This window comes from Crotalus tigris, unplaced genomic scaffold (assembly GCF_016545835.1).
Source record: "Crotalus tigris isolate CLP2741 ecotype Arizona unplaced genomic scaffold, ASM1654583v1 scf7180000024472.5447098, whole genome shotgun sequence".
Taxonomy (NCBI): Eukaryota; Metazoa; Chordata; class Lepidosauria; order Squamata; family Viperidae; genus Crotalus; species Crotalus tigris.
In genome coordinates this window covers 1,126,325-1,149,311 of record NW_024100643.1, presented here as the reverse complement: position 1 = coordinate 1,149,311, position 22,987 = coordinate 1,126,325, and the positions used below count along the sequence as shown (strand labels likewise).

General features: G+C 38.5%; 1 protein-coding gene across 1 annotated transcript in view; it reads left to right on the top strand.

The window, feature by feature from the left end:
* Positions 1 to 17,588: 17,588 nt before the first annotated feature.
* The window catches only part of ARHGAP23 (Rho GTPase activating protein 23), a 236,373-nt gene continuing 230,974 nt past the window's right edge, over positions 17,589 to 22,987 (top strand). Inside the window, exon 1 of the mRNA XM_039333128.1 lies at positions 17,589 to 17,887. Coding sequence (XP_039189062.1) covers positions 17,879 to 17,887 — 9 coding nt within the window. The 5' untranslated portion in view covers positions 17,589 to 17,878. The remainder of the gene's footprint in view (positions 17,888 to 22,987) is intronic.

Sequence of the window (22,987 nt, the reverse complement as noted above, 5' to 3'; positions counted from 1 at the left end):
CAGTAGGAAAAGTTTTAAAGCACTTCTTAGTCTTTTTCCTTAAAAAGAAATATGGTCCTATTCCAAAATATAGTGTTATTTTGTTCTCTGTTGTTGCATTTGCAAAATGAAAACATTAAGTGATCATAGCCAATCCTTTCTAAGGCTGGGTTTGAACAATGTGTTAAACTATGCTTGGTTGAACTAATGAGAATGAATTATTTTTTATTATCTTCTGCCATGGATATTTGAATTAATGAAATGAGTGTATGGATCATTGAGCTTTTCCCCATTTGCATCTAGACATGGAATGAAAATGTCCCAGTAATGTCTCTCTTTGTGCCATATTCTCATGATGTTGCCTTATCTCTTCCTCAGTTTTCCCCGAGATACCCTTTAGTTCCAGTTAAGCTAATTTATTGTTAATAGCTAGGCACAAGAATCTAGTTGATTAACGGTCAGCACTAAATTGGTACTAGATAATAGTTAACAGAATTCAAGGGAGGCTGGACTTTGGATGGCTTGTGAGAATGTAAGAACTCCAGGCTAATCCCTTTCTTCACCCTCAGACTCTGTCCCTTCTTCTTCTACAAATACACTCTAGGTTGTTTTGATATTAAAGTATAGCTTTCCCCTAGGAAAGGGGAAAAAATTGTAATCTAAAGCAGGGGTCCCCAACCCCCGGTCCATGGACTGGCACCGCTCCATGGCATGCCAGAAACTGGTTTGCACAAATAAGCAAAGCCCCATCCGCGGGATGCAGGCAGTACATGAAATCATGCCCCTTCCAGTCCACAGAAAAACCTCTCTCCATGAACCAGTCCCTAGTGTTCAAATGTTTTGGGACCTCTGATCTAAGGTGCTTCATCAAAACCATTTGGTTAGTGTCACAGTCCATTGAGCTCTACTGTTAGGCTAGTTTAAACATAGTCCATTCCCTCCTGTCCTGGGCACTAACTTCAAGGGACATTCCACTGGGCAATAGAAAAGTCTGAATCTTTCTTATCAGACTTTTTCTTTTTACTGCTCTCTGAGCTAATTGTCATTCTGCTGGAATAGCACTAAACGAATGTAGAAAAAAAAGATTCTTCTGTCACTAATAGACTCACTTTGAACTCACTATGCAAAACATTGGTACAAGGATGGAGCACTGGCCTATCTAACTGCCAAAATGTACATCTTGCCCACTCCTTCCAAACCACTTTAAAAAGAGTAGGTGTAGGGTTTTATCCTCCTGGCTAGTGGCATTGCGTTGAAAGGGAAGGAAACAAAGCCAATCCACCCATTTCTACCCTTAATGTGCTTTCTATACAAAAAATATGGAGAGCAACATCATTCTGTGGAAGGAGATCTTGCAGATGATATCATATTATGCAGGCTGCAGGACAGGTAAATAGCAACATTGCTGCTTCCAAACATTTCTTAAGAATTCTGAGGATTATCTTCAGATATACATGAAGTACACCAGGCTATCCTAAAGGGGAAAAGGGTATTTTTAATGTATTTAAAACATCATTAGCAGGCAGTGCGTAATGCAGACAAGTCCAACCAAGTGAATGTGTACTTGCCTTTTGCAACTCTATTATTTCTTGGGCTAAGACATTGTTAGAATAATTATTTTTTTCTAAGTGAAAACAGTATAGCTCATTCCACATTAATTGCTGGTAAAGAAACTTACCTATAGAGTTTCCGGCTTCTATTGCCTGCATCTTTTATTAGAATATCCAAGGTAATGTAGAAATAAACAGGCAGGGATGCAGGAGATAATTTACCAAGGTCACTACCAGTGGAATATTTTTCTGGGTTGGGTTTTTTTTTTTTTTTTTTTTGGAGTAGGATAGAAGTAGAATTGGAGGGAGGGTTACTTCATTTCCAGCCCTAGAAGCATATTCACACTCTAATTCTTTAGACACCAGGCCATGGGGAGGGGGGAGGAGGTTTTCTGGGTTACTTTTGTGATGGTATATGCAATTGAGGCTTCCTCTAAAAGTTAAAGCTATACTATTGGATTGTTGGTGTTTTTTTTAATGCCTTCCAAAGCTTAGTGACACCCACTCCCTAAAAACAAAAGCCTGCTCTGGCAGAAGCAGGAAAATTGCTTGGAAAGTGAGAAGTGGGGAAGAAATCACTATTTAGCAGTTTGTTGTTTTCTCTTATTACTTGGCAGGCAGAGAAGGGGTTAGTCAAATCTCCTTCCAGTCCTGCTCTGTCTTTGGGGCTTCAGGCAACTTGACATCATGAGGTGGCTAAAGTCACTACAGGCTTGTAAAATGCAGTCTGGTGGGAAGAACATTCAAAGAAATTCTTTGTTCCCAACTCTGTCATCATAAATATGCATCCAGGGAAATAGGAATTCAGTGCTTGTGTTAATTTGATGTATTCTAAATCTGTGACATGATCTGCCCAAAGCACTGAAACATAAAACATGCTGCATTCAGTAGCCCATCTAAATTGTGCATCTGCCTTGCAGCAATGGCCAAATTGCCTTTGGGAAGCTTATAACCAGAGCAGGATGTTGTATTTTCTATTGCTTTTCTTACATCTGAACTTGCTCAGTCTAGCCAATATTGATTTAATCAAGTCATACTGTTAATGTTATTTGGAGATCAAATGTAATGCTTATCTCTGCTCTAAACAGGAAAATTCCTCAGCGGGAAATTCCATCCCTACCACTCTTGGGAACAAGAGTCATTAAATTTATTTATTTTCTATAACTGAGAGACAATCCTCTTCCCTGATCAGCTGTGCTGTTGAGCTCTGCCATTAGTTTTATTTCTATCCAGCCATCATATTGGTAACCTGGGTACAGTTTTCACTTGTGCAGCCCAACATAATGTGAAAGCACTCAATATAGTTGGATTCCCACTTTGAGTTTGAAAAGCCTGGAGAGTTTTTGCTGTTGTTAAATCTAGATTGCCAGTCTTTTGGGGTATGGAAACAACAGTTGATGACATCTTCAGCCAGAACAGTCCAACTTATACTTACCGAACCTATCTGGAGGACATATAATTGGTGAAACTACTTTGGTGGGTCATTAATCAAGAGTGGATCAGAATTGGGATCATGAGAATAAAATGTCCCATTTCTCTGGCTTAAAATGCCTTATTTTATTCAACAATAAAAAGCTGGCCACCATGCCTGGCGCAAACTTACTTTGAGGTTAGGTGAAATATTTGGCGGTTGACAATTTTAATCAGATTTAGCCAAGAAAAACATTGTACTCAAGTATTTTATGTTGTTTCCCCCTCCCCCAATGTGAAATAGTAGTTCTGTGAAAAATAAGGTTTTGGGTGTATCAACAACTTCAGGAAAGTAAAGGCCTAATTGGCTCCAGTGGTGGTAGGAGCACTCTGAGTCCTAAATGGCAGAGTGGGTCCCAACAGATCCCAAGACTAACATCAGAGCTTTCTATCTAGAAGAATGCAATGCTTGGAGCAGCTAAAATCCTGTGCAAAAAAATCCAGGCCTTTGGTAGAGGATCTTACCTTGTACACTAAAATGCACTTACCCATTTTCAGTAGACTGTCTTAGCTCTGTACTGACAGGGAAGGGGCTGCTATTTGTGGGAGTATGACTCTGAGATTTAGATGACAGCCATGGGCCACCATTGCTCTCAATCAGTTGGGAAGAATTAACCTGCCTTCCAAATTGTGTACATGAATTTGGATTCATTGCAGGGAATCAAAATATTCAGTGCTGACTTGAGAGTAAAATTGGAAAACCAATTGTTGGGTTTTTAGCTGCCTAGGCACATGAATCAGAAGGATGGTTCAAATAGAGGGCCAATAGAGCCTTGTTGTAATAAATAAATAAATATCCAGATGACCACAAGAAGACAACAAAGAAACCCAGTATGTCAGGCGCAAGGAACCAGAAACAACACAAGGAGCTGAATTGTATGTTTATTGCTACTCCCCTATTGACAGGAATCTTGCCAGATGAACACACTCCCTATAGAAAGCTACTTGATAAACACTGGGAACCTTTAGGCAGATCACCTTTCAGCCACTTTCTCCCTGTCAGTGATTCAAGGCTAGCCTGTTTTTTTATTTCTTCCCCAGCTCTAAATTCCACCACTCACTTAATGAATATTCTGAATATTTTGCTGTTCCAATCTGACAGCTCTAGGCTAGAGGTCTTTAAAATCCCCTTGGGGGGTGCATTAAATCAAGTATTTTAAATTTTTCAGTTTTAATTTCTAAAACAGTAAATATTGATAGATGTAACCCAGATAGACTGAAGCTCTTTAGAGTTCTCAATTGTTTTTAAGAATACAAAGGGTCCTGAGACCAAAATGTTTGAGGACCACTGCTTGAGGCAAACCTGGTGTCTTCTTACCTGAAGCAAAAATCCCAAAGGGGTTTTCTTTCTGACTAAAAAGAGGCCCACAGTTTATCATAAAATTATTACACAGATAAAATACCAGTTCAAGGACACTATGAATCTTACAAAGTGGGTAGGTGGGTGGGGGGAAACAACAACCATCCACTTTGTAACATTCATAGTGGATGTTACAACCCACCATCCCATTTTGTCCTAGGGAAGTGGCAGTGGCAATATACTATAGTGCAGTTTCTTTGGCAGGAAAAACAAGGGCTGCTGCTGTCCTTAAGATCGTTTTACCTTCATTCAAACATTGTGCCTTTCTAACAAACATCCGTGAATAAAAGTAGCTTTCTAGCCTAATCTAAATTCCAGCCTCCCTTGCGCCTTCTTTCTCCCTTCCACACTAACACAATAATGTCCTTTTTTTCAACACCCACCCTTGTTCCCCAAAGTACAATCCCCCCTCCCAGCCCTGAAAAACAGGGCTGGCTGCTTCAGATCTCTACTTTTTAACTTCCCATAGCATCTAAATAAGCAGCTTAGTTTCTATCACCAACCCCCTTCTTCTCCCATCATCCCTGACTCCATCCACTTGTTTCCTGGAGAGGTTCACAGCCTTGTAAGCTTGGAGACACAAAGCTACATTCTTTGGGCTCCATTCAGTTAAAGAGGGCCCCTTCTGCTTTATGATCTATACACTACTTCATAATAGTTGCCCTGTTGTATTGCTGCAGACAGACATGGATTCTTACCAAAGTCTCATCAAGCAATGGTCTGTATTTTCACACTGCATGAGATACTGTAGGGATGATAAGTTCAAACTATCATATGGAATTCAGTCCTCTAAGACAACTTTTCCAGTCCCCAGCCTCTAATATATTCTTGTCATTCTTCCAACTTATGACAGTGTTCAAAAGAGCATGCAGAGTCTTGTAGACTGCTTCTGATCATTGGTCTCTTTTTGTTTGGCATTCCCATGTAAGGTGGCCTATATGCCTTAGTTTTGGGGGAGACAATTCTGGATGCAGTGGTGTCCTTAAGTGCTGTTCAAAACCAAAATATATACCTGAAGGAAGATCAAGGGCTCACTTACAGGTGGCACGTGAGCCATGAGCTAAATAGTACAAGGCCAGAGTTTTCTTCTTATAGGAAGATACATTTTTCTCCAAATAATAATAATAATAATTATATATATCCATTTGTGCAAATGAATGAACATTGTGTGATATTTTGGGGATTTGACAATAAACCAAACTTATTATTGTTTGTTGAATCATCTAATCCCCAAAAGCAACTTATATTGTGTTTCAGGAAGAGTGTCTTAACCCCCATTTGTACCATTGATCCTTTTGAGAGCAGTTACTTCTCCAGACCATCAGGGCAGGTGAAGGAACAACTATAAACACAAGCCACTCCGCAAGCTGCATCTCTGCTATGAAATAGCTGCTGGTGAGATAATGCAAAAGATGTCCAGATACTAATTAACAGAGGGATGAACTGGCTACCCTTCATTTGGCTATGACTGGCTTAGCTATCAGGACTCCATTCATTGACTGAGTACTGTATTTTAGTCAATAAGTCGGACTTATTATGTTATGTGAACGGGCTGTTATTTCCTGTAGTGTGTGAAACAAGCCAATTTCCTGTAGTGTGTGAAGCTAACCAATGCATTAATTTGCCTTTATCACGGTTAAGTGTGCAGAGGATGGTAGGTTTAATCTGTTTATTAAACAGACTTCTAAGCTTTTTAAAAAAACATTCTTCATGTGTTTTTTCAACAAAAATATTTTCATCTTCATAATCAAAATCCAACATTAATTTAAGCCAGAAATATCTATCATTTATGCTTTAGCATATTGAAATATATCTACTTAGCAGTGTTCATTTAACTGGACATAAATTTACCGAGACAATGTCACTATTAGATAAATGCACAGAATACAAGATGACCAGCAGTTTAAAATTGGACCCTCAACCCTTCTATAAAAGATTTATAACATATTTATGATAGATAGAAAGACAGACAGACAGACAGACAGACAGATAGACTGACAGACAGAATAAATGTACATAAAATAAATAGATTTATAAGAGTGTCAGTTTAATCTAGTGGTTAAGGAACCAAGTAAGAGGCCATGAGTTCTAGTGCCACCTTAGCCATGAAAGTCAGTTGAGTGACATTGAGCCAGTCACTCTGTATCAGCCCAACTCATCTCACATGATTGTTGATATGGGGAAAATAGAAGGAGGAAGGTGTGTTGGTTATATTTGCCACATTGTGTTATTTGTAAAAATAATAAAGGCAGAATATAAACAAATAGGCAAATAAATAAATTCTTTGAGATGTACATGAAGAGCCATAAGCCATAAGGTTCCAGCCTGCTATTCTGAGAGATTATGATAACTATAAGGAAGATTAAAAGGCAAAAAGTAATATAGTGCAGGTGTGTAAAGTCACTTCCAGATATAGGGGGTAGGCAAAGAAATGAACAGATTTTATTCATTATTTTTAATTTGGAGAAATTGGTTTTGTGTTTTTTAAATCATTGTGGCATAAAATAATGTGTGAAATTAGGTCCTTTGGGGAAAAAGTGTTATATATGTCTAAAGTGTATGATATATGATATGATGTATTATGTTTATTATACATAGGGAATGCTTTTTTAAAATCACTATAAAAAATTCACTGATAGGTGTTAACTAGGATTATTTTGATATTTTTCAAAACTACTTGTGGTAATATAGAATATATAGAAATTGATACATGAAACAATACTAATTTATTAGCAAAATTAAAAAAAATGATAAATATTTATGATGGACTGATGTACAAAGTAAGATATTTTGCTGTGTAGTTCTGTCTCATTTGCAATATACAGGGGACCCATCAATGAGAGGGCATGGCTTTGGGAGTTCATAGCATTGCTCAATGAAGCATTGTTTGGGACGATCAGCATGCCTGGCTACAGAATATCCTATTCTTGACATACCATGACATCTACTCCCAACTGGTTGATCTGAAAGAAATAGATATGCATCTGAAAGGCTAGGCTGGGGTTTCCATCAAGAGTGTGTTCTGTCCAACTTCCAGTTTGATGTCATAGCGATACAGATGCAGGAAGGCAAAGCTCTGCTTTCCGCACCTGGTTTCACCCTACTGGGGGCTCTAAAAGGGCCTAAAGTCACCCCGAAGAGGCAATAAAGAAGGAGAAGTGCCTTGCTGATCATGTAGAGATGGCAGTCTTTCCGTTCAATCTGAGGAAAGCCCTCCAAACTGGCATAGGAAAGACTAGCTTCATTCCTGTGGCCAGCCTTCAGCCACTGACAACTGAAAAAACAAAGCACTAACTAGCAGATCGTAAAAAGCGTGTTTGGAACTGGGTGAGAATATTGATCCTTTCTTTACTACTTTACAACTGAATTTCCTGGAAAAGACTCCTAAGAAGCTAAAAACCTCCGAAAATGAGAAGGAAAGGGACAGTAGCCCCATCCCTCCAGAAAAATGGAAGTGGTGTTTTAATTTTCTTATGGGGGGCAGAAATACACAGTACTGAAGTAGAAAAAATATAGCTACAATTTTGATAAATTTGAGAACTGCTAAAATTTTCTCTTTGAAAAAATATTGGGGTGAAATATAAGAAATCAACCTTCTGTTTTGAGAGTGGAAAATGGATATAGAATGACATCTAGTGGTGGATTATAGAATAGCACTACAACTTCAAGGACTAAAGCTGACCTGGCAAGAAGCTTAGAAACAGATAATAACCTAGCTTCTTGTCCGCTTGGTAATGCCTAGCTTAATAGAGAACAGCTGGCAACAGAGCAAAATATTTTGGCATATTTATCACCCTGACCTTCATGGACTATAAATACCTACTGAGCTCTGAATTTTAATCTTAAGAACCATTTGGAGAGAAAGAAAAACCTGACTTTTGGCTACATTAGACTGGGAGAGAGCTTTGGATTGTTTTTTAGGGTGGCTAAATATCTTGAACACTTTGAACATTGTGGATTACAACTTAGCCTGACTGACAATTTTTGGATACCAGAGTAGAAGAACTATTACAAAACATTGCTTTTAGTTCTGGACTCATATCTTGCAACCTATTGGATTGTAAAGGCTATACATAAAGACCAGAAAAACTAGATGAAACTTTGTTCTAGTGTCATGAAGATGAAGGAGATATATTCTATGCTACAATTAATTCACCAGACAATTCTTTCACATGAAGAAGACCCAAAAAGAAACTATGATAAGATTAAAAACAATTTAGTTAACATAAATGAGCAAATTTCTAATTTAAATCTACAACTAGAAAATTCCCAGACAACGACTACAAAGTATGAACAAGCAACCCAGAAAATAGAAGATGAATCAGAGGAAATTGATCCAGAGACAGAAAATATAAAAGAAAAGAAATACAAACTGCCAATAAAACCTTGCAAGACCCAGCTATAATAATGAAAATGAAAAAGGCACTTTACCCCCTAGGTTTGCAAAATACACTTGGGGACAAGAAAGAAGATTTTAAAAAATGGAATATAGAGCTGTTGGGGGAAATGCCAGAAATTGGGAGACAAAAAATAAAAAGAGAAACTGAGGGAGAAAGAAAGTGGGAGTTGCTTAAGGAATATAAATGGCAGAATCCCCCCTCAAAAATACCTCACATAAATTGTCTTCCTCATTCCAAACAATTTTCATAAAAATAGAGGAAAAATTCTTTGGTGATTTAATTGCTTTGGAATTAAACTAACTTTTCCAGTTAGCTTTTAATTGGAAAGCTAACTGGCAAAGGAAGAAAGCTATTTGTTTGAATATGATTAAAAGAATGGATAATCCTTAGATATAATTAGACTTTTATAAGAAGAAAGATATGCTTGAATAGCACTTTTTTATATGGAAAATATGAAAATACGAGTATGGCTTGTATAAATGAAATTCTTAGCTATATAAATGTAACCAATCTTGAGAAAACCATAACTGAGAAAGATATTCTGAATATTGATGGGAAATTAAACTTAAATAAGAACATGAAAAACAGGATATTGATTTAATAAGATTTCAATTGCAAATACATTTGAAATATAAATTGGTTAGAAAAGAGATTATAAAATGATATTATTGTTATTTGTATAACACTAGAAAATAAGATGAAGATGTTTATATTCAATTTTGTATGTATTAATAGTAACAAGAATTGTATTTGCGTACTGTTGGGAAAATGAAAATAATTTGGGAAGAAAGGAAGATCAGGGAAAAACACTGGATTGTGCAGTATTGAACAGGTTTATATTGAAGAAGTTAATGCTAAATATGTGAACCCAAACAACACATTGTTTACTAAGCACTAAAGCTTGTAATTGTTAAAAATCAGTAAAATATATTTTTTTAAAAGAGTGTGTTCTGTCCTACAGGATAGGGGCAGGGTTTTTTTTTCCCCTTTAAGCTAACTCATAAGGATATTAGAAGACAACTAATGTGGCTTTGAACTCATTCAGCAATTGAGCATTCTGGGTGCACTGGTATGTCATGTTACTTTTGCTTAATTTAACTATAGTTTCGACTAAGGAATGTTTTAGGAGATAATTTACAGTTCATTGTTGTGTTTGGCAGGTAGTTAAATATTTGAATAACTATGAAGAAATAAACATAGTTTACTCTATCACTTCCAGGAATTAGAAAGCTTAGTAATTGTTCAGTTGCTGAATTCGTAAATAATGACATATAACTCTTCAGTACTATCTTCATCTAAAGTTTTTACTGCTTAGACAAAGGGACTTAAAGAAATGTACCTTGGACTAAATGAAATCCCTGAGATCTGCTACCATCATAGAATCATGGTGAAAATAATACTCCAGTAGAGTTCAATGTATTGCCAAGGAAATATCCTATATCAGTGATGATAAACCTATGGCACGGGTGCCAGAGGCGGCACTCAGAGCCCTCTCTGTGGGCACACGTGCCATCGCCCCAGTCCTAGGCCTTCAGCTGGGTTTTATAAAACCTTTTTGCTTTAGGCCTCTGCTGTCATGTGCAAAAAAAAAAGTTCAATCAATCACTCAATTTCAATTTTTTGCAGGGAAAAAAAAGATCTTGCAAAGTTGGAATTGATCGATTGAACTTTTTAGTCCCACCCAGTTTGCCGTTATCACTGCAGCCACACCCACCTAATGGGCCACACCCACCCAATGGGCCACACCCACCCAGCACCCGACGATGCATAAGTGGGTTTTGGGTTGCAGTTTGGGCACTCGGTCTCTAAAAGGTTCGCCATCACTATCTTATATTGTCTAGATACAGCCACAAGAGAAAAACTCTGGAATAAGAAAATGGAATCTGACATTAATATTAAGATGTGGAATGCAATTAGGAAAAGAGAGAACTACTTACATTTGGAATTAGCATATTTATGCATTTTTAAAAAGTAGAATAAAATGTCAAAATGCTATATATCCTGCAAAAACAAAAGTCTGCATGGACATGAAATCACTAGAAGTCCACCTGAATCAAAGCAGGCTTCACCTTTTATATGACTATTATACACGAGTATATACTTGTACATGGTATGGATTATGTAATTAATTTTCTCTAATAATAGATAAGATTGAGAATGAAAACAATCAGTTTGATGTAACCAGTCAAAGAGGAACATTGTGGACAGGTCAGGATGCCCTAGGAGTGCCATTAGAGAATAGATTTAAATTTATTGTTCATTTTTAATAGCAGCTCTAGCTTTTGAAATTGATTACTTCAAAAATGCAATTGATTGCCCTCAAAAGAAAGCTTTGCTTTCTATCTTCATTACTATCTCCAATGGTATAGGCTTAATGTTCTATCCATGAACCTTTTGCAGGTTATTAATTGTAGTTAATTTACAATGTAAGTAGTTGACAGTCTTTGATGTATAGTACATGGGCCTTGAAACTGCTCCAGGAAGGTAGGTCAATATTATGATCCTTTCATGTATGTGTGTGTGTGTGTGTGTGTGTGTGTGTGTGTGTGTGTATGTCTCTCCCCCCCCGGTAACATCCATTGACTTTAACGATCCGCACCATACTCATGCAAGAACAAGAAATGTCGGAGGGAGGAGGGGGGTGGAAGAGGAGCGCGATGATGCTCGAGGGGACCAAAATCCCACCTCCCCCCACACCGATGGTATTGATGATAGCATGTGGAGGAGGGATGTAGAAGACGGCAGTAAAAGGGGGGGGAGAGACATGATGACTGGGCATGGGCATACTTACGAGGTTTATCATGCGGACAAACGGCTTACTGAATCACCCCAATTCACCGCTGGAACACACAACCCAAGCTCTAGAAAAATTGGATCACAAACCCAAATTCTGGCTCAGATACGTAGACAACACCTTCATAATCTGGCCACATGGGAAAGAAAAACTGGACAACTTCCTCACACACCTCAACAGCCTACACCCCAAAATACAGTTCACCATGGAAACAGAAGCTAACAACCAACTTCCCTTCCTGGATGTCTTAGTCTACAAGAAATCCAATGGCTCCCTAGGACAAACCATCTACCAGAAGAAAACACACACAAACCGCTATCTGCACGCTCTATCACACCACCACCCAGCACAGATCAACTCTGTAGCCAAGACACTCATCTCCAGAACAAAACGCTTAGCTGACGAACAACACCTAAAAAACGAACTACACACTCTCACCAATGTACTAACATCCAATGGATTCCAAAGAAATAAGATTACAAACCTAATCCAAAAAGAAACCCCCACTAAAATCCAAGACGAAGAACAAGAAAACGGCAAAGCCCTCCTCACATACATAAAAGGCACCACAGACAGAATCAGTAAGATCCTCCATAAACACAACATCAAAACAGCAGTCTGCACAAACAGAAAAATATCCACCATCCTTAGAAACCCCAAAGATAAAATTGAATTAGAAAATCAAGGAGTATACGAAATCCCATGCACCACTTGTCCCACCACATACATCGGACAAACCAACAGAAGAATAAGTGCACGCATTGAAGAACATAAGAACTCAGTCAAAAAGAGGAACCAACATCTTCCCTGGTCCAACACCTTAAAGCCACAGGACATGAAATTGACTTTAAAAATACCAGAACCATTGCCAAAAGTGAACATTTTAATAACAGAATAATTAGAGAAGCCATCGAGATAGAAAAACGCCCACACAGCATGAACAAGCGAGATGATACCTCCCGCCTACCAGCCATTGGAAACCCGCCCTTATTGACAAACGACTCCCTAACACAAAAAATGATACCAGACCCACACTCACAAAAACCACACAGGATGTCACCACCACACATCCACGCAAAAAACAAACCCAAAGCCACACCGATGACGAGGCACGACCACAAACCAGAAGCCAGACCACAGCTGCATCGTTAGCCACTTTAAACCCCTCCAATCCATACATGAAGCAAACTGACACCCTTCATGAAGATGAGGCACAACCACGAACGCAAAGCCAAAAAATAGCAAGGCAGCCCAAAATCTTAAACCCCCCTGCAACTCAGACTAACCTGAGCACAACCAAACAGAACACTCCCCCAGCCAATCAGAGCACAGCCACCCCCCAGCCAATCAGAGCACAGCCAACCCCCCAGCCAATCAGAGCACAGCCACGCCCCTAACCAATCAGAACACACTTCCACCCAATCAGAACACAGCCAAGCTCCCACCCAATCAGTTCATACCCCCACTGGCAGTTAAAAGGAAGAAACAGCTAAGACCACACATTGCTGCTCGAAGCACGAAGCTGAAAACACCAGCCTGAAGATGACGAATGGGACTTCCGTCGAAACGTCGCCAAGACACTGATCACTGCCATGTTAATTGAACTGAGAAGTTTTCCGGCCAGCCACCCATCAGCTGTTTCCAGTGCAGCCGGCTCAGGAACTAAATTGCCTTCAAGCCATTGCAGTTGCTTTTTTTTTTTAAAAAAAAAAAAACAACTGCTGCTAGTTAGCTCAAGCATCTTCAGCTGCCCAGAGCAAGCTGAAGATGCTTGAGCTAACTAGCAGCAGTTGTTTTTTTTTAAAAAAGCAACTGCAATGGCTTGAAGGCAATTTAGTTCCTGAGCCGGCTGCACTGGAAACAGCTGATGGGTGGCTGGCCGGAAAACTTCTCAGTTCAATTAACATGGCAGTGATCAATTAACAAATTGGAGGAAATACTAAGACCACACATTGCTGCTCGAGGCACGAAGCTGAAAGCACCAGCCTGAAGATGACGAATGGGACTTCGTCGAAACGTCGCCAAGACACTTCCAATTTTACGTGGGAGAAAACCCGAACAACCAAAGACCTACATATATATATATATATATATATATATATATATATATATATATATATAAAACTGGCTGCCTCTGCGCTCTAACCCTTGAACCCTAAGGGCACATCAGCCAGCCAGCCCACTGGCGGATACGTGGCCCCACCGAAGGCAGCACGGGGGGGGGGGAGTGAAGAAACCCAATAACAGGGAATTTACTCCCCAGGGGAGTAATAGGATTAGCAAATGTGAGAATGACATTTGAAAAGTGTAGGATAGATAGTTTGGTGATGAAGACACAGGGACAGCCCAGGATACATGGGGTGGGGGGAGAAGAGCAGGAGCAACCTGATAGCCACCCCCTGGGCACTCGCACACACGCCAGGGGAATAACAATGACTGGAGGCAGGGGAGCAACTTTGGAAGCTACTGATGCATTGACAAGCACAGGCCCTTTAAGAACAGCACAGCCGGTACTAATGAGTGGATCGATAACCCATTCAAGGGTTAGAGCGCAGAGGCGGCCAGTTACATATATGAACTCCCGGATCCAGCGTTTTTACACTCTGACGATGTTGGTAGTTTGGCCGACAAAAGCTTAGTACTTTTGTAGATTAAACAGCTTTGGTTTAAGATTTTTATCCTGGTGTTTGGATACTTTTATTACTGTCGCCTTATACTAAGGCGGCCATCCCTATCTAATTCTTTCTAGTTCTATAATTTTCTTTTTTTTTTTTTATTGAAAATTTTTAAATTTTACAAAAACAAATCCCCTTCCCATACCCCCCCCAACCCTACCTCACCCCCCTCCTACCCAACCTCCCAAACCCTCCCCTGGACTTCCCAGAGCTGAATACAGGCTTAATTAAGAAAAAAAAACTTAAAACACTTTTAAAACCTAAACAAATTTAAATACAATCATCATTCTATATAAACTCCCTCCAAAAACGCAAATTTAAACATTACTTTCTTTGAATATCTGTACCTATAATGTAAAATCTAATTTCTCCCTCTTTCTTTATCCTAATACAAAAAAAATAAATATATAAACCTTTGTTATACCATCAAAACTAAATACTCTTAGAAAACTTAAAGTAAATACATATTTCCTTCAATCTTCATAATCTTCTCACCTATCCAAAAAAAAAACTTAAAAATCCTAAACAAATCTAGACACATTTAATTAAACAAATTATTTTCTCTTAAAAATATTAATAATATTTAAAAACTTGAAACACTTTTGAATCCTAAACAAATCTAAATACAATCATCATTCTATATAAACTTCCAATAGTTCTATAATTTTCATCAGCACTAGCCAACACAGACAATGAAACCGGGATAATGGAAATTGTCTCTAAATTAACAAAACTGAACCACATTTGGGAAACATTCTAGAAATTCTAGTCCCACTCACTTGGTGACATGACAATGCCTTTTTGTGCCCATTGGGCCCTCTGAAAAGTTCATTGCTTCTGGATTAAGGAAATGTAGTCTCTGGGCAAAGATTATTTCTTCTAGGTCAGGGGTGTTAAACTGCCAGCCTGTAGGCTGGTTGCATCATGTGGAGGTCATGCCCACCCCACCTCCAGCAATGCGGAAAAAAGTCACAATACGTTGCGTCATGTCATGTGATGTGGTGAGTCTGACACCTGTGTTCTAGGTGATACCTCTTATCTCTCCCTTCTTCTCTCACACATATGCAGATGCTAAATCAGGTGCTACCTTATCCTTTACTCCAGCTGGCACAATATCTTCCAGTAAATAATTGTTGGATTCACCTGGACAACACATCTAATTTGTAATGTAGTATCTATAGTTTTAGCTTTGCTTAGGTATGTATCCATTTAATCTGACTTACGTGTTACGTGTAGACTTCGTTCCACAAACCACAGCTCTAACACTTCTATGAATGCAACTAACAGAATTTGCACAGGTGAATGAATGTCCTATTTGAGCAATGTTTCGATAAGTCTGCTTTAAGAGCTGACTTCTCTGTTCACAAGAGAGATATATCTCGGTGTGGAAAAGATGGGTAAATTTTGTACAGAATAAATATGGGATTAGAAAGTATTATTTAGCTTTTGAATAATTTATAGTTTAAAGTGGGTATTTTTCTTTTTTTATTGTTATGTTATGGTTGGACTTGTTGTTTCTATGTATTGGAGTTAAAGCACTTTAAATTTTTTGGATGTATGTATAGTTGATTGATGTTCATTTAACTTGTATGGTTTTTTTTGTTTTTTTTTTAAACCCTGTATTCAGCTCTGGGAAGGAGGGGGAAGAGTTATGAGGGGTGGGAGGGGGGAGGTATTTTATTGTAAAAAGTTTAAACATTTTCAATTAAAAAAAAAAGAGCTGACTTCTCTGTTGAAGCCATGGAACATTAATCATTGGCAATTTATCAGTATGATTGCACTGCTGGGAAGTAAACTGGGAAGATTTGCAAATTCAGAGAGGCATTTAGATTTCAGACTTGGAAAATACAACTTTTTCCAAAGTTGGATAAATGTAAAGTCACCTGCATTTAGCTTCAGCCATAGGTCACCCAGGCTGGAGAGGATGATTTCATTCAAATTACCCAGGGCATAAATTCCTAACCAGACAGATCATTCTCTCTTCATGCCCGCTTTCCAATACTCTGCGAGCAAAAGCATTCCCCCCCTTCCATTCTTATTTTTTATTATGCATGGGGCCAATTTTTAACATTAGAGAAAATTATTTTGAAAGATTCCATGGATATGGTGGGAGGTGATGGTTACTTCATGAGATAAATGGCTATAGGCTTCCAACAGCAATGACAAGGAGGTCATGTTATTTGGGAGATATTTGCAGAACTACAGGGATGCTGGCTGGGGAATTCTGGGAGTTGAAGTCCACATATCTTAAAATTGATGAAGTTGAGAAACGCTGCTTTATGAGATCTATTTATTATAATTCAGGATCACTATATGAAGCACTTGCTTTCAAATTCTGAAATTCTCTTCCTAGTACTAATTTTTCACATTCTTTGTTCAGATTTCTGAAAAACATGAAAGTAGACATGTTGTGTTTTCAGTAGATTTTTCTTTCAAATTGTCTTGTTTCCCCTCCACAAAATAGTTATTCCTAAATCAGGTTGATGATTGAATATATTTTCAGTGTTTATTTATATGAATTTGGCTGTATGGAAATGCTTATTCCTTGGGAATGTTTTTTTTTTTTGTCTTCCTGCTGCTATCCAAATATCAAAGGTTTTATGTTCCATTCAGATTTACAGAAAAAAATGGAGATGGGGACTGTGATGCTAAGAGCTTTATGGCAATTGTATGAGGCTTCAAAGGACCTAATTGTCAATTATTGGTGGTGGGCAGGTATTGGAGTTGTGATCCATATTAAGAAGGGAACAGCAGACAAGGAGAACTATAATAGGAGCTACTGTGAGAGAATGATAAGGGAACATCATGTCATTCTTCCCAGGTCTGCACAAATGCCTGAGTGTTTTCACTAAAATTTTGTGTGGGTATTCCCTATAAAGGGATGTTTATAAAGAGGGGGTCTCAAAACAAAGGCTAATCTGGAGCAAGAATATCTTGTGGGAGGGAAGCAAGCTAGCAATAGGTAAGCCCTGCTCATCTCAATCTTCCGTAAGGTTTTACGGAATGGGGCATAGCTGCGTTAAAGGTTGCTAAAGGAGTGGCCGGGAGCCATCACAGAAAACCATTTCTCTATATTTTCAAAGATGTGGGCGCTTGCACAGAATTGAAATACATATGGGTTAGTGAGGTGATGGCTTTGAAAAGGAGTTGTTGCGTCAGGCTATAGCAAGGAGCTATAATTCCTTGTGTAATTCCTCCCCCCCATCGCCCGCCCCATACTCCAGCTTTTTAATGAAGGGTGGGACAAGCTGGTAACAGCTTCGCGGGTTGCTAAGGGAGGGGCATTGACGATCCAATTTTCTCTATAGATTGGCAGAGGAGGGGGAGCTTTGCATCACGCAAGCGGTGGCGAGGGCACTCCCGTTCTTTCTTTCTTTCCCTCCTTCCCAGCCTCTCCTCTCTCTCTCCCCCCCCTTTCCTCAACGTGCAAAAGAGACAGGAGCCTCACATGATCCGCTACAGGCTGTGCCTTTGGATGACTACGAGGAAGGAGCGAGCAGGGAGGGGCCGCGGGGTGGAGACAGACAGGCAAAGGGCTAGATCGTGTCTTCTGCAGCTGTGCCCGCTGCTACCGCCAGTTCTACCGGAGATACTCCCCTTCCCTATGGATCGCCCCTGCGCCGCCCTTTGGAGACTGCGAGGGGTTTAGCATGGAAGAGGTAAGGAGGCAGCGTGGTTTCTGGGGAAGGCAGCTGGCATCAGGGCGTGGCGCTTCTGCTGTGTTTATTTGAGAGGAGAGGGCTGTATTTGCCATAGGGAGGAGGGTGCGTATGGGAAGACGTTGAGGGGTGATGACTTTAATGGGTGCGGTGCGTCTGGTCTGGATGGACGTCGAGGTGAGACTTTGATGGCAACAGCGGAGCTTCTTTAGGGGCAGAACGCGTGCTGAGGCGCTGGCAAAGGTGCCCGGGGCAGGGCTGCAGTCCCAGTAACCAGGGGTGTGGGAAGCCGGGATGCGACGGTATGGAGCGAAAGCGGGCAGAGGCGGCTTCGGTGGAGATGCCTGGGGGTAGATGAGAACAAAGCTTTTCGGGAGTAGGATAGGGGATGGCATTTGGTGAGTCGGGATTGTGGAGCATCTGTAGGGTCACTAGCCTGTACTGCATGTGCAGGCTAGAGACTCCCTCCGATAAACACTGGGCAAAGGCAGTGGTTCTCTTGGGCGCCAGAGGTGCTACTTAGTGCTTTCAGTTAGGAAACCTGATGGAGGTGCTGAAGATCTAAGGTTGAGCTATTCTAAGGAGTGAAGTATCTCTGGATATATAGAAAAGACAACAAAGAGTATTGGGTGCCTTTAAAAATAAGCTGCAATTTAATTTGTGAAATTTTAAACTCTAATTTTACTTTTTAAAGACTAGCCATATTTTGGTAGAAGCTGTGATGGGCTAGAACTGATCTCATCAAACAGATACAGGAAGTGTATAGATTATAAAGTTATAATTTGGGGCATAGCTGGGTGGTGCTGAACCTTTCTGTCACTGTACGTGAGACAGAACAAGAATCAAGTGACAAACTGAGTTTCAATGGGCAATGAGAATTGATGGCATAATATAAACAGGGTTTTATGTGACAGTTGGGTAGTGCATATCATATAAAACTATGGCATGGTTTAATAATTTTGGGCTTAATGTGGATCCATCCATGATGTTATAAACCATAATCTAAAACTGTCTTGTTCATATTGAGCCATTGTATCTTCTACAATAAACTATCATTACAACAAACTAGTGTGCAAACCCAGTTCTATAAAAGGCAAAATTGTATCAAATTGTATCAAATTAATATTTGTATTGGAGTAATTAGGCACATGAGTCTAAACAGCCTACATAGAGTTAAGGTGTAGGACAATAGGAGCATACAATAGATGAAGATTTACAGGTTTTGGGCGGTTCTGTTGAGGAAAAGAGAGTTGAATTGTTCAAGATGTAGGGTTGAGATAAATCGGATTTGGAGGGATGGAGGTTGAACAGTGCTTTGATGAATTGGATCAGCATGTGACTTTAGAGAGTTTATGAATATTTACAGTATATAAGTTGCCATGTGATTTTGGAAGTCTGAAGCCTTGAGAAACTATCCCCAAAGTATATGTCCCTAGAAATGACATTTAAATCCTAGATTTTAAAAATGGAGTGGGGGGATTATTTATTACATTATCCAATTGTGACACAAGATGGAGTTCAATTGGTTTTATGGATTAATTGCATAGATTTGAGCAGTAAGAATAAAGCACTATAGAATCCTTATTTATTGTGCTTTGTACATACACAGAGGCAATGTGATAAAATTGTTTTTTCAGGCTATTTTATTTTTATTTTTCACATTTTGTACTGCCCATCTCCCTCAAAGAGGGACTAAGATTTTTAAATTCAAATCTCCATTTATCCATGAAATGTACTATGATGTCTACTGGTTTATGGTCTTGCCCTAAGTACATCAGAAGGTTGTTGTAAAATCAAGATGGGAATGAAGAGAAATGGAGACAAATTAAAAATATAGAGAGAGGCTTGAAATCTTTGGAAAAGTTGTACATTTTGATATTGCAATATATTATGTTTTGTTGATTTTAATGTGTGCAGAGTTTTGGGATTTTTTGTTGTCTAATAAATTTAATATCTAATATAAAATGTGTTATCTTTTAAAAGCTCTGATCACTTGTAAAACATTTATTTAAAAAGTTTGTTTTATTTTCAGAAAGTTTGAAGTTAAAAATGTGAAAATTAGAAAAATCGTTTTTAAGCAATTTTAAACAATTTTATTGGGATTTTTTTCTCCTTAGAATACTGCCAAGAGTACCTTCAGTGAGATGTTTGGATAATAGCAAATAGGTTTTCTTGAAAGATAATTTATTAATTCCTTATTGATTTTTCTCAACAAAGTACAGCTTTTAGAAAAGCTTGTTTTCTATGCTACGGGGTATCTGTGACATGAGTGGACCATCTGAACTGATTCTGCATCCTAGAATAAATCTGGATATCTAGAATTTTCTGTACATTCAATGATTCCAGTGAAAATGAATAATACATTCTAAAATTGAAGAGTTAAGTAGTACTTCAGTATAAGGGAAACCAATTTTCTCAAATAATAATCACAATTGTTTCTGCATTTCCACAATACATATGCACCAATAGTGGAAGCCTTAGTAAAAGTATTCAGTTGAATTCTGAGCTATCAGACTGAGTTCCCCTTCTGCAGTAAGAGATGAGTGATTGGTTTGGTCTTGACTTAATGGGACTTATGGGCGCAGCCAATTGTGATTTATTCAATAAAACTACATTTAAGCAGGCCAGGTCTTATTGTGATATGTGAATGTAGCCATTGAACTTATGTCTAAGATTAGATTTGGGCATCTCCCAATGTATGCGTCATTCTTTTAGTTGCAACATATCATCAATTCTGATCAGAAATCATGTATAATTTGTGTCTCAATTGATGCAGAGGCCTGGGAGCCCTGTTTCTGTACTTTTCCACCTATCAACCTTAATTTTGCTTGCTTATTCCATATACATTCTTCCTTTCCCAATAATTCAATTATTAAAGATAACAGTCTCTATAGCAAGATGTCCAATGCAGAATAGAAAGCATTTCTGTGTCTGTGTGAAACATTCATTAAACCAACAACAGATTAGAATAGCCCTAAAAATTATACCCATTCATCTTTAAAGGCTTGCCTGAATACAAACGTCTTGCAGCAACAAGCTGATGATGTTTATGACTAATTGGTCATTAAATAATTACACTTCGCGCATGCTTACTGAAAATTCGTTCTTGCTTCCAGTTTGGCAGAGATCAGTGTATTCTGTCTCTCAGCTGCTAATGCATTATATGAGCCATAATGTATAATTATGTATGTCCCAATGCATTTCTATTTGTGATTTTATTCTGGCTTTTGAATCAAGTCCAGTGGCAGCTATTTCCTTTTCAAATGAAATATTTGATGGCAGATTATTATATTGCACTTTAAATTGGCATTCAAATGAGACTACTTATCTAGAAGGACATACCAATGAAGCTAGTATAATTTATTTCTAAGGAACAGTGGCTACATTTTCAATGGGTATGATCCAGTTGAACTGTGTGTATGTGTGTGTGTGTATGTCTTTATTTGCAACCATTATCTGGTGCTGTAGTAACTCTCATTTTCACAAGCATGCTTGTTTCAAATTGTCAGGGAAGAAAAGAGTGCAATCCTTTTATTTAGAAAACTTTAATTTATTACACTAATATAACAAATTTTAATTTAAATCTCTTTCAAAACCAAGGTGAATTTAACCCAGGACTATCAGAATTTGGGAGTATCATGATAAAGAGGGGGGAGAGAGATTGGCCCACAATTTCTTATACCATATCTTCCCAAGAATTCTTTTGTTACCCTATAGATGTACTGAGCCATATTCTGGTAATATAATGTCTCAAACTTTTGGCAATGGCAGTAGAATGCCTGAAACTTTTAAAAAATAAAATAGTTGCAACTGTCTTCTAACAAATAACTATATCATTCAGGTATATAAAAAGCAAAGTTGCAATAGTTTGCTTATTTCATGTAATTTATTCTGCATATGCCAATCAAGTATAACAAGGAAGGAGCTATTCAAGGTGCTGAAATATCCCATCAATGCTGGAAATTCTGTTCAGAATCCCCCACCTCAAAGTTTTCTCTTTGAAGGACATTTTTTAAATCAATTTCAGTCTCTTTCAGCTATGAGAACTAGAAATATCTATGTTTTAAGCAAACATAAATGTTGAGATTTAGGGGATATTCCAATACCTCATATTAAATTCCCTGATGATTCCAGTCCTTGACCATGTACAAATTCTGTTAAAAATGTGCATACGCAACGTCTTAGTTCCATAGTCAAGAAAAAAGAACATTTTTGTAAATACTTTGTCCCTATTCCTCAAATAACTTGTCATTATTGTTCCTGCAATTTTCCTGAAAAATCATTCCTAAAGATTAATTTGACTGTAATATTTTTTCCATGTGTTGGGCCACTATAGTTTTTGGGGTGGAAGAAATTTGCTTTGCAGAAGAGATATACAGTATTGAATTACATTTCTACTGACTTCCTGGAGAGCATCTGTTTAACTAACAATAAATAAGACATCTGCAGCTTGATAATATCTCCTGGTAAAATGAGCAGCTGTAATTGGGCAAATTTTAATCACTGAAACATCTGAGATACATCCCAGTCCCACTGCTCTACACTTGCCTGAAATCCCAGTTGCACAAAGAATACACAGACTTAAGAAAATATTTTGCTATTTGCTCTCACAGAGACCTTGGTGGATTCAAACTTATCCTTCTTCTAAGCATCCCTTCCAAATGTCCTTCCCAGCCTATGCAGACTGAGAAGTATGGAGGGTCCCAGGCTGGGGAAAGGATGGATCAGGCCTGTTGAAAAATTGACACTTTAATTGCTGTATTTTAGTATATCTACTCTAAGCAGCATAAAATCTAGCTCTGAATGTTCCATATGTCATCAGGATTTGAATGTTGGCTTGGAGGCTAAGTTGAATTGGTGTCAGTGCTGGTTTCTGTTTCCAACCCAACAATCCTGTCATCCTACACAAATGTCCTGAATTACTTATATACCATTGATTTTCCAATTAATTTGGTGTCCCTGAAGATACAAATGGTTGTGGTTTGAAGAATCTGTCTGCTTTCCAGCTTCTTTTGGCTTCAAATCACTTATTTTCTTCCCTTCCTTCCAGTTTAAATTTCCAGATCTGGCTACCTCCTTTGCAATGGCTGTACATTCTCA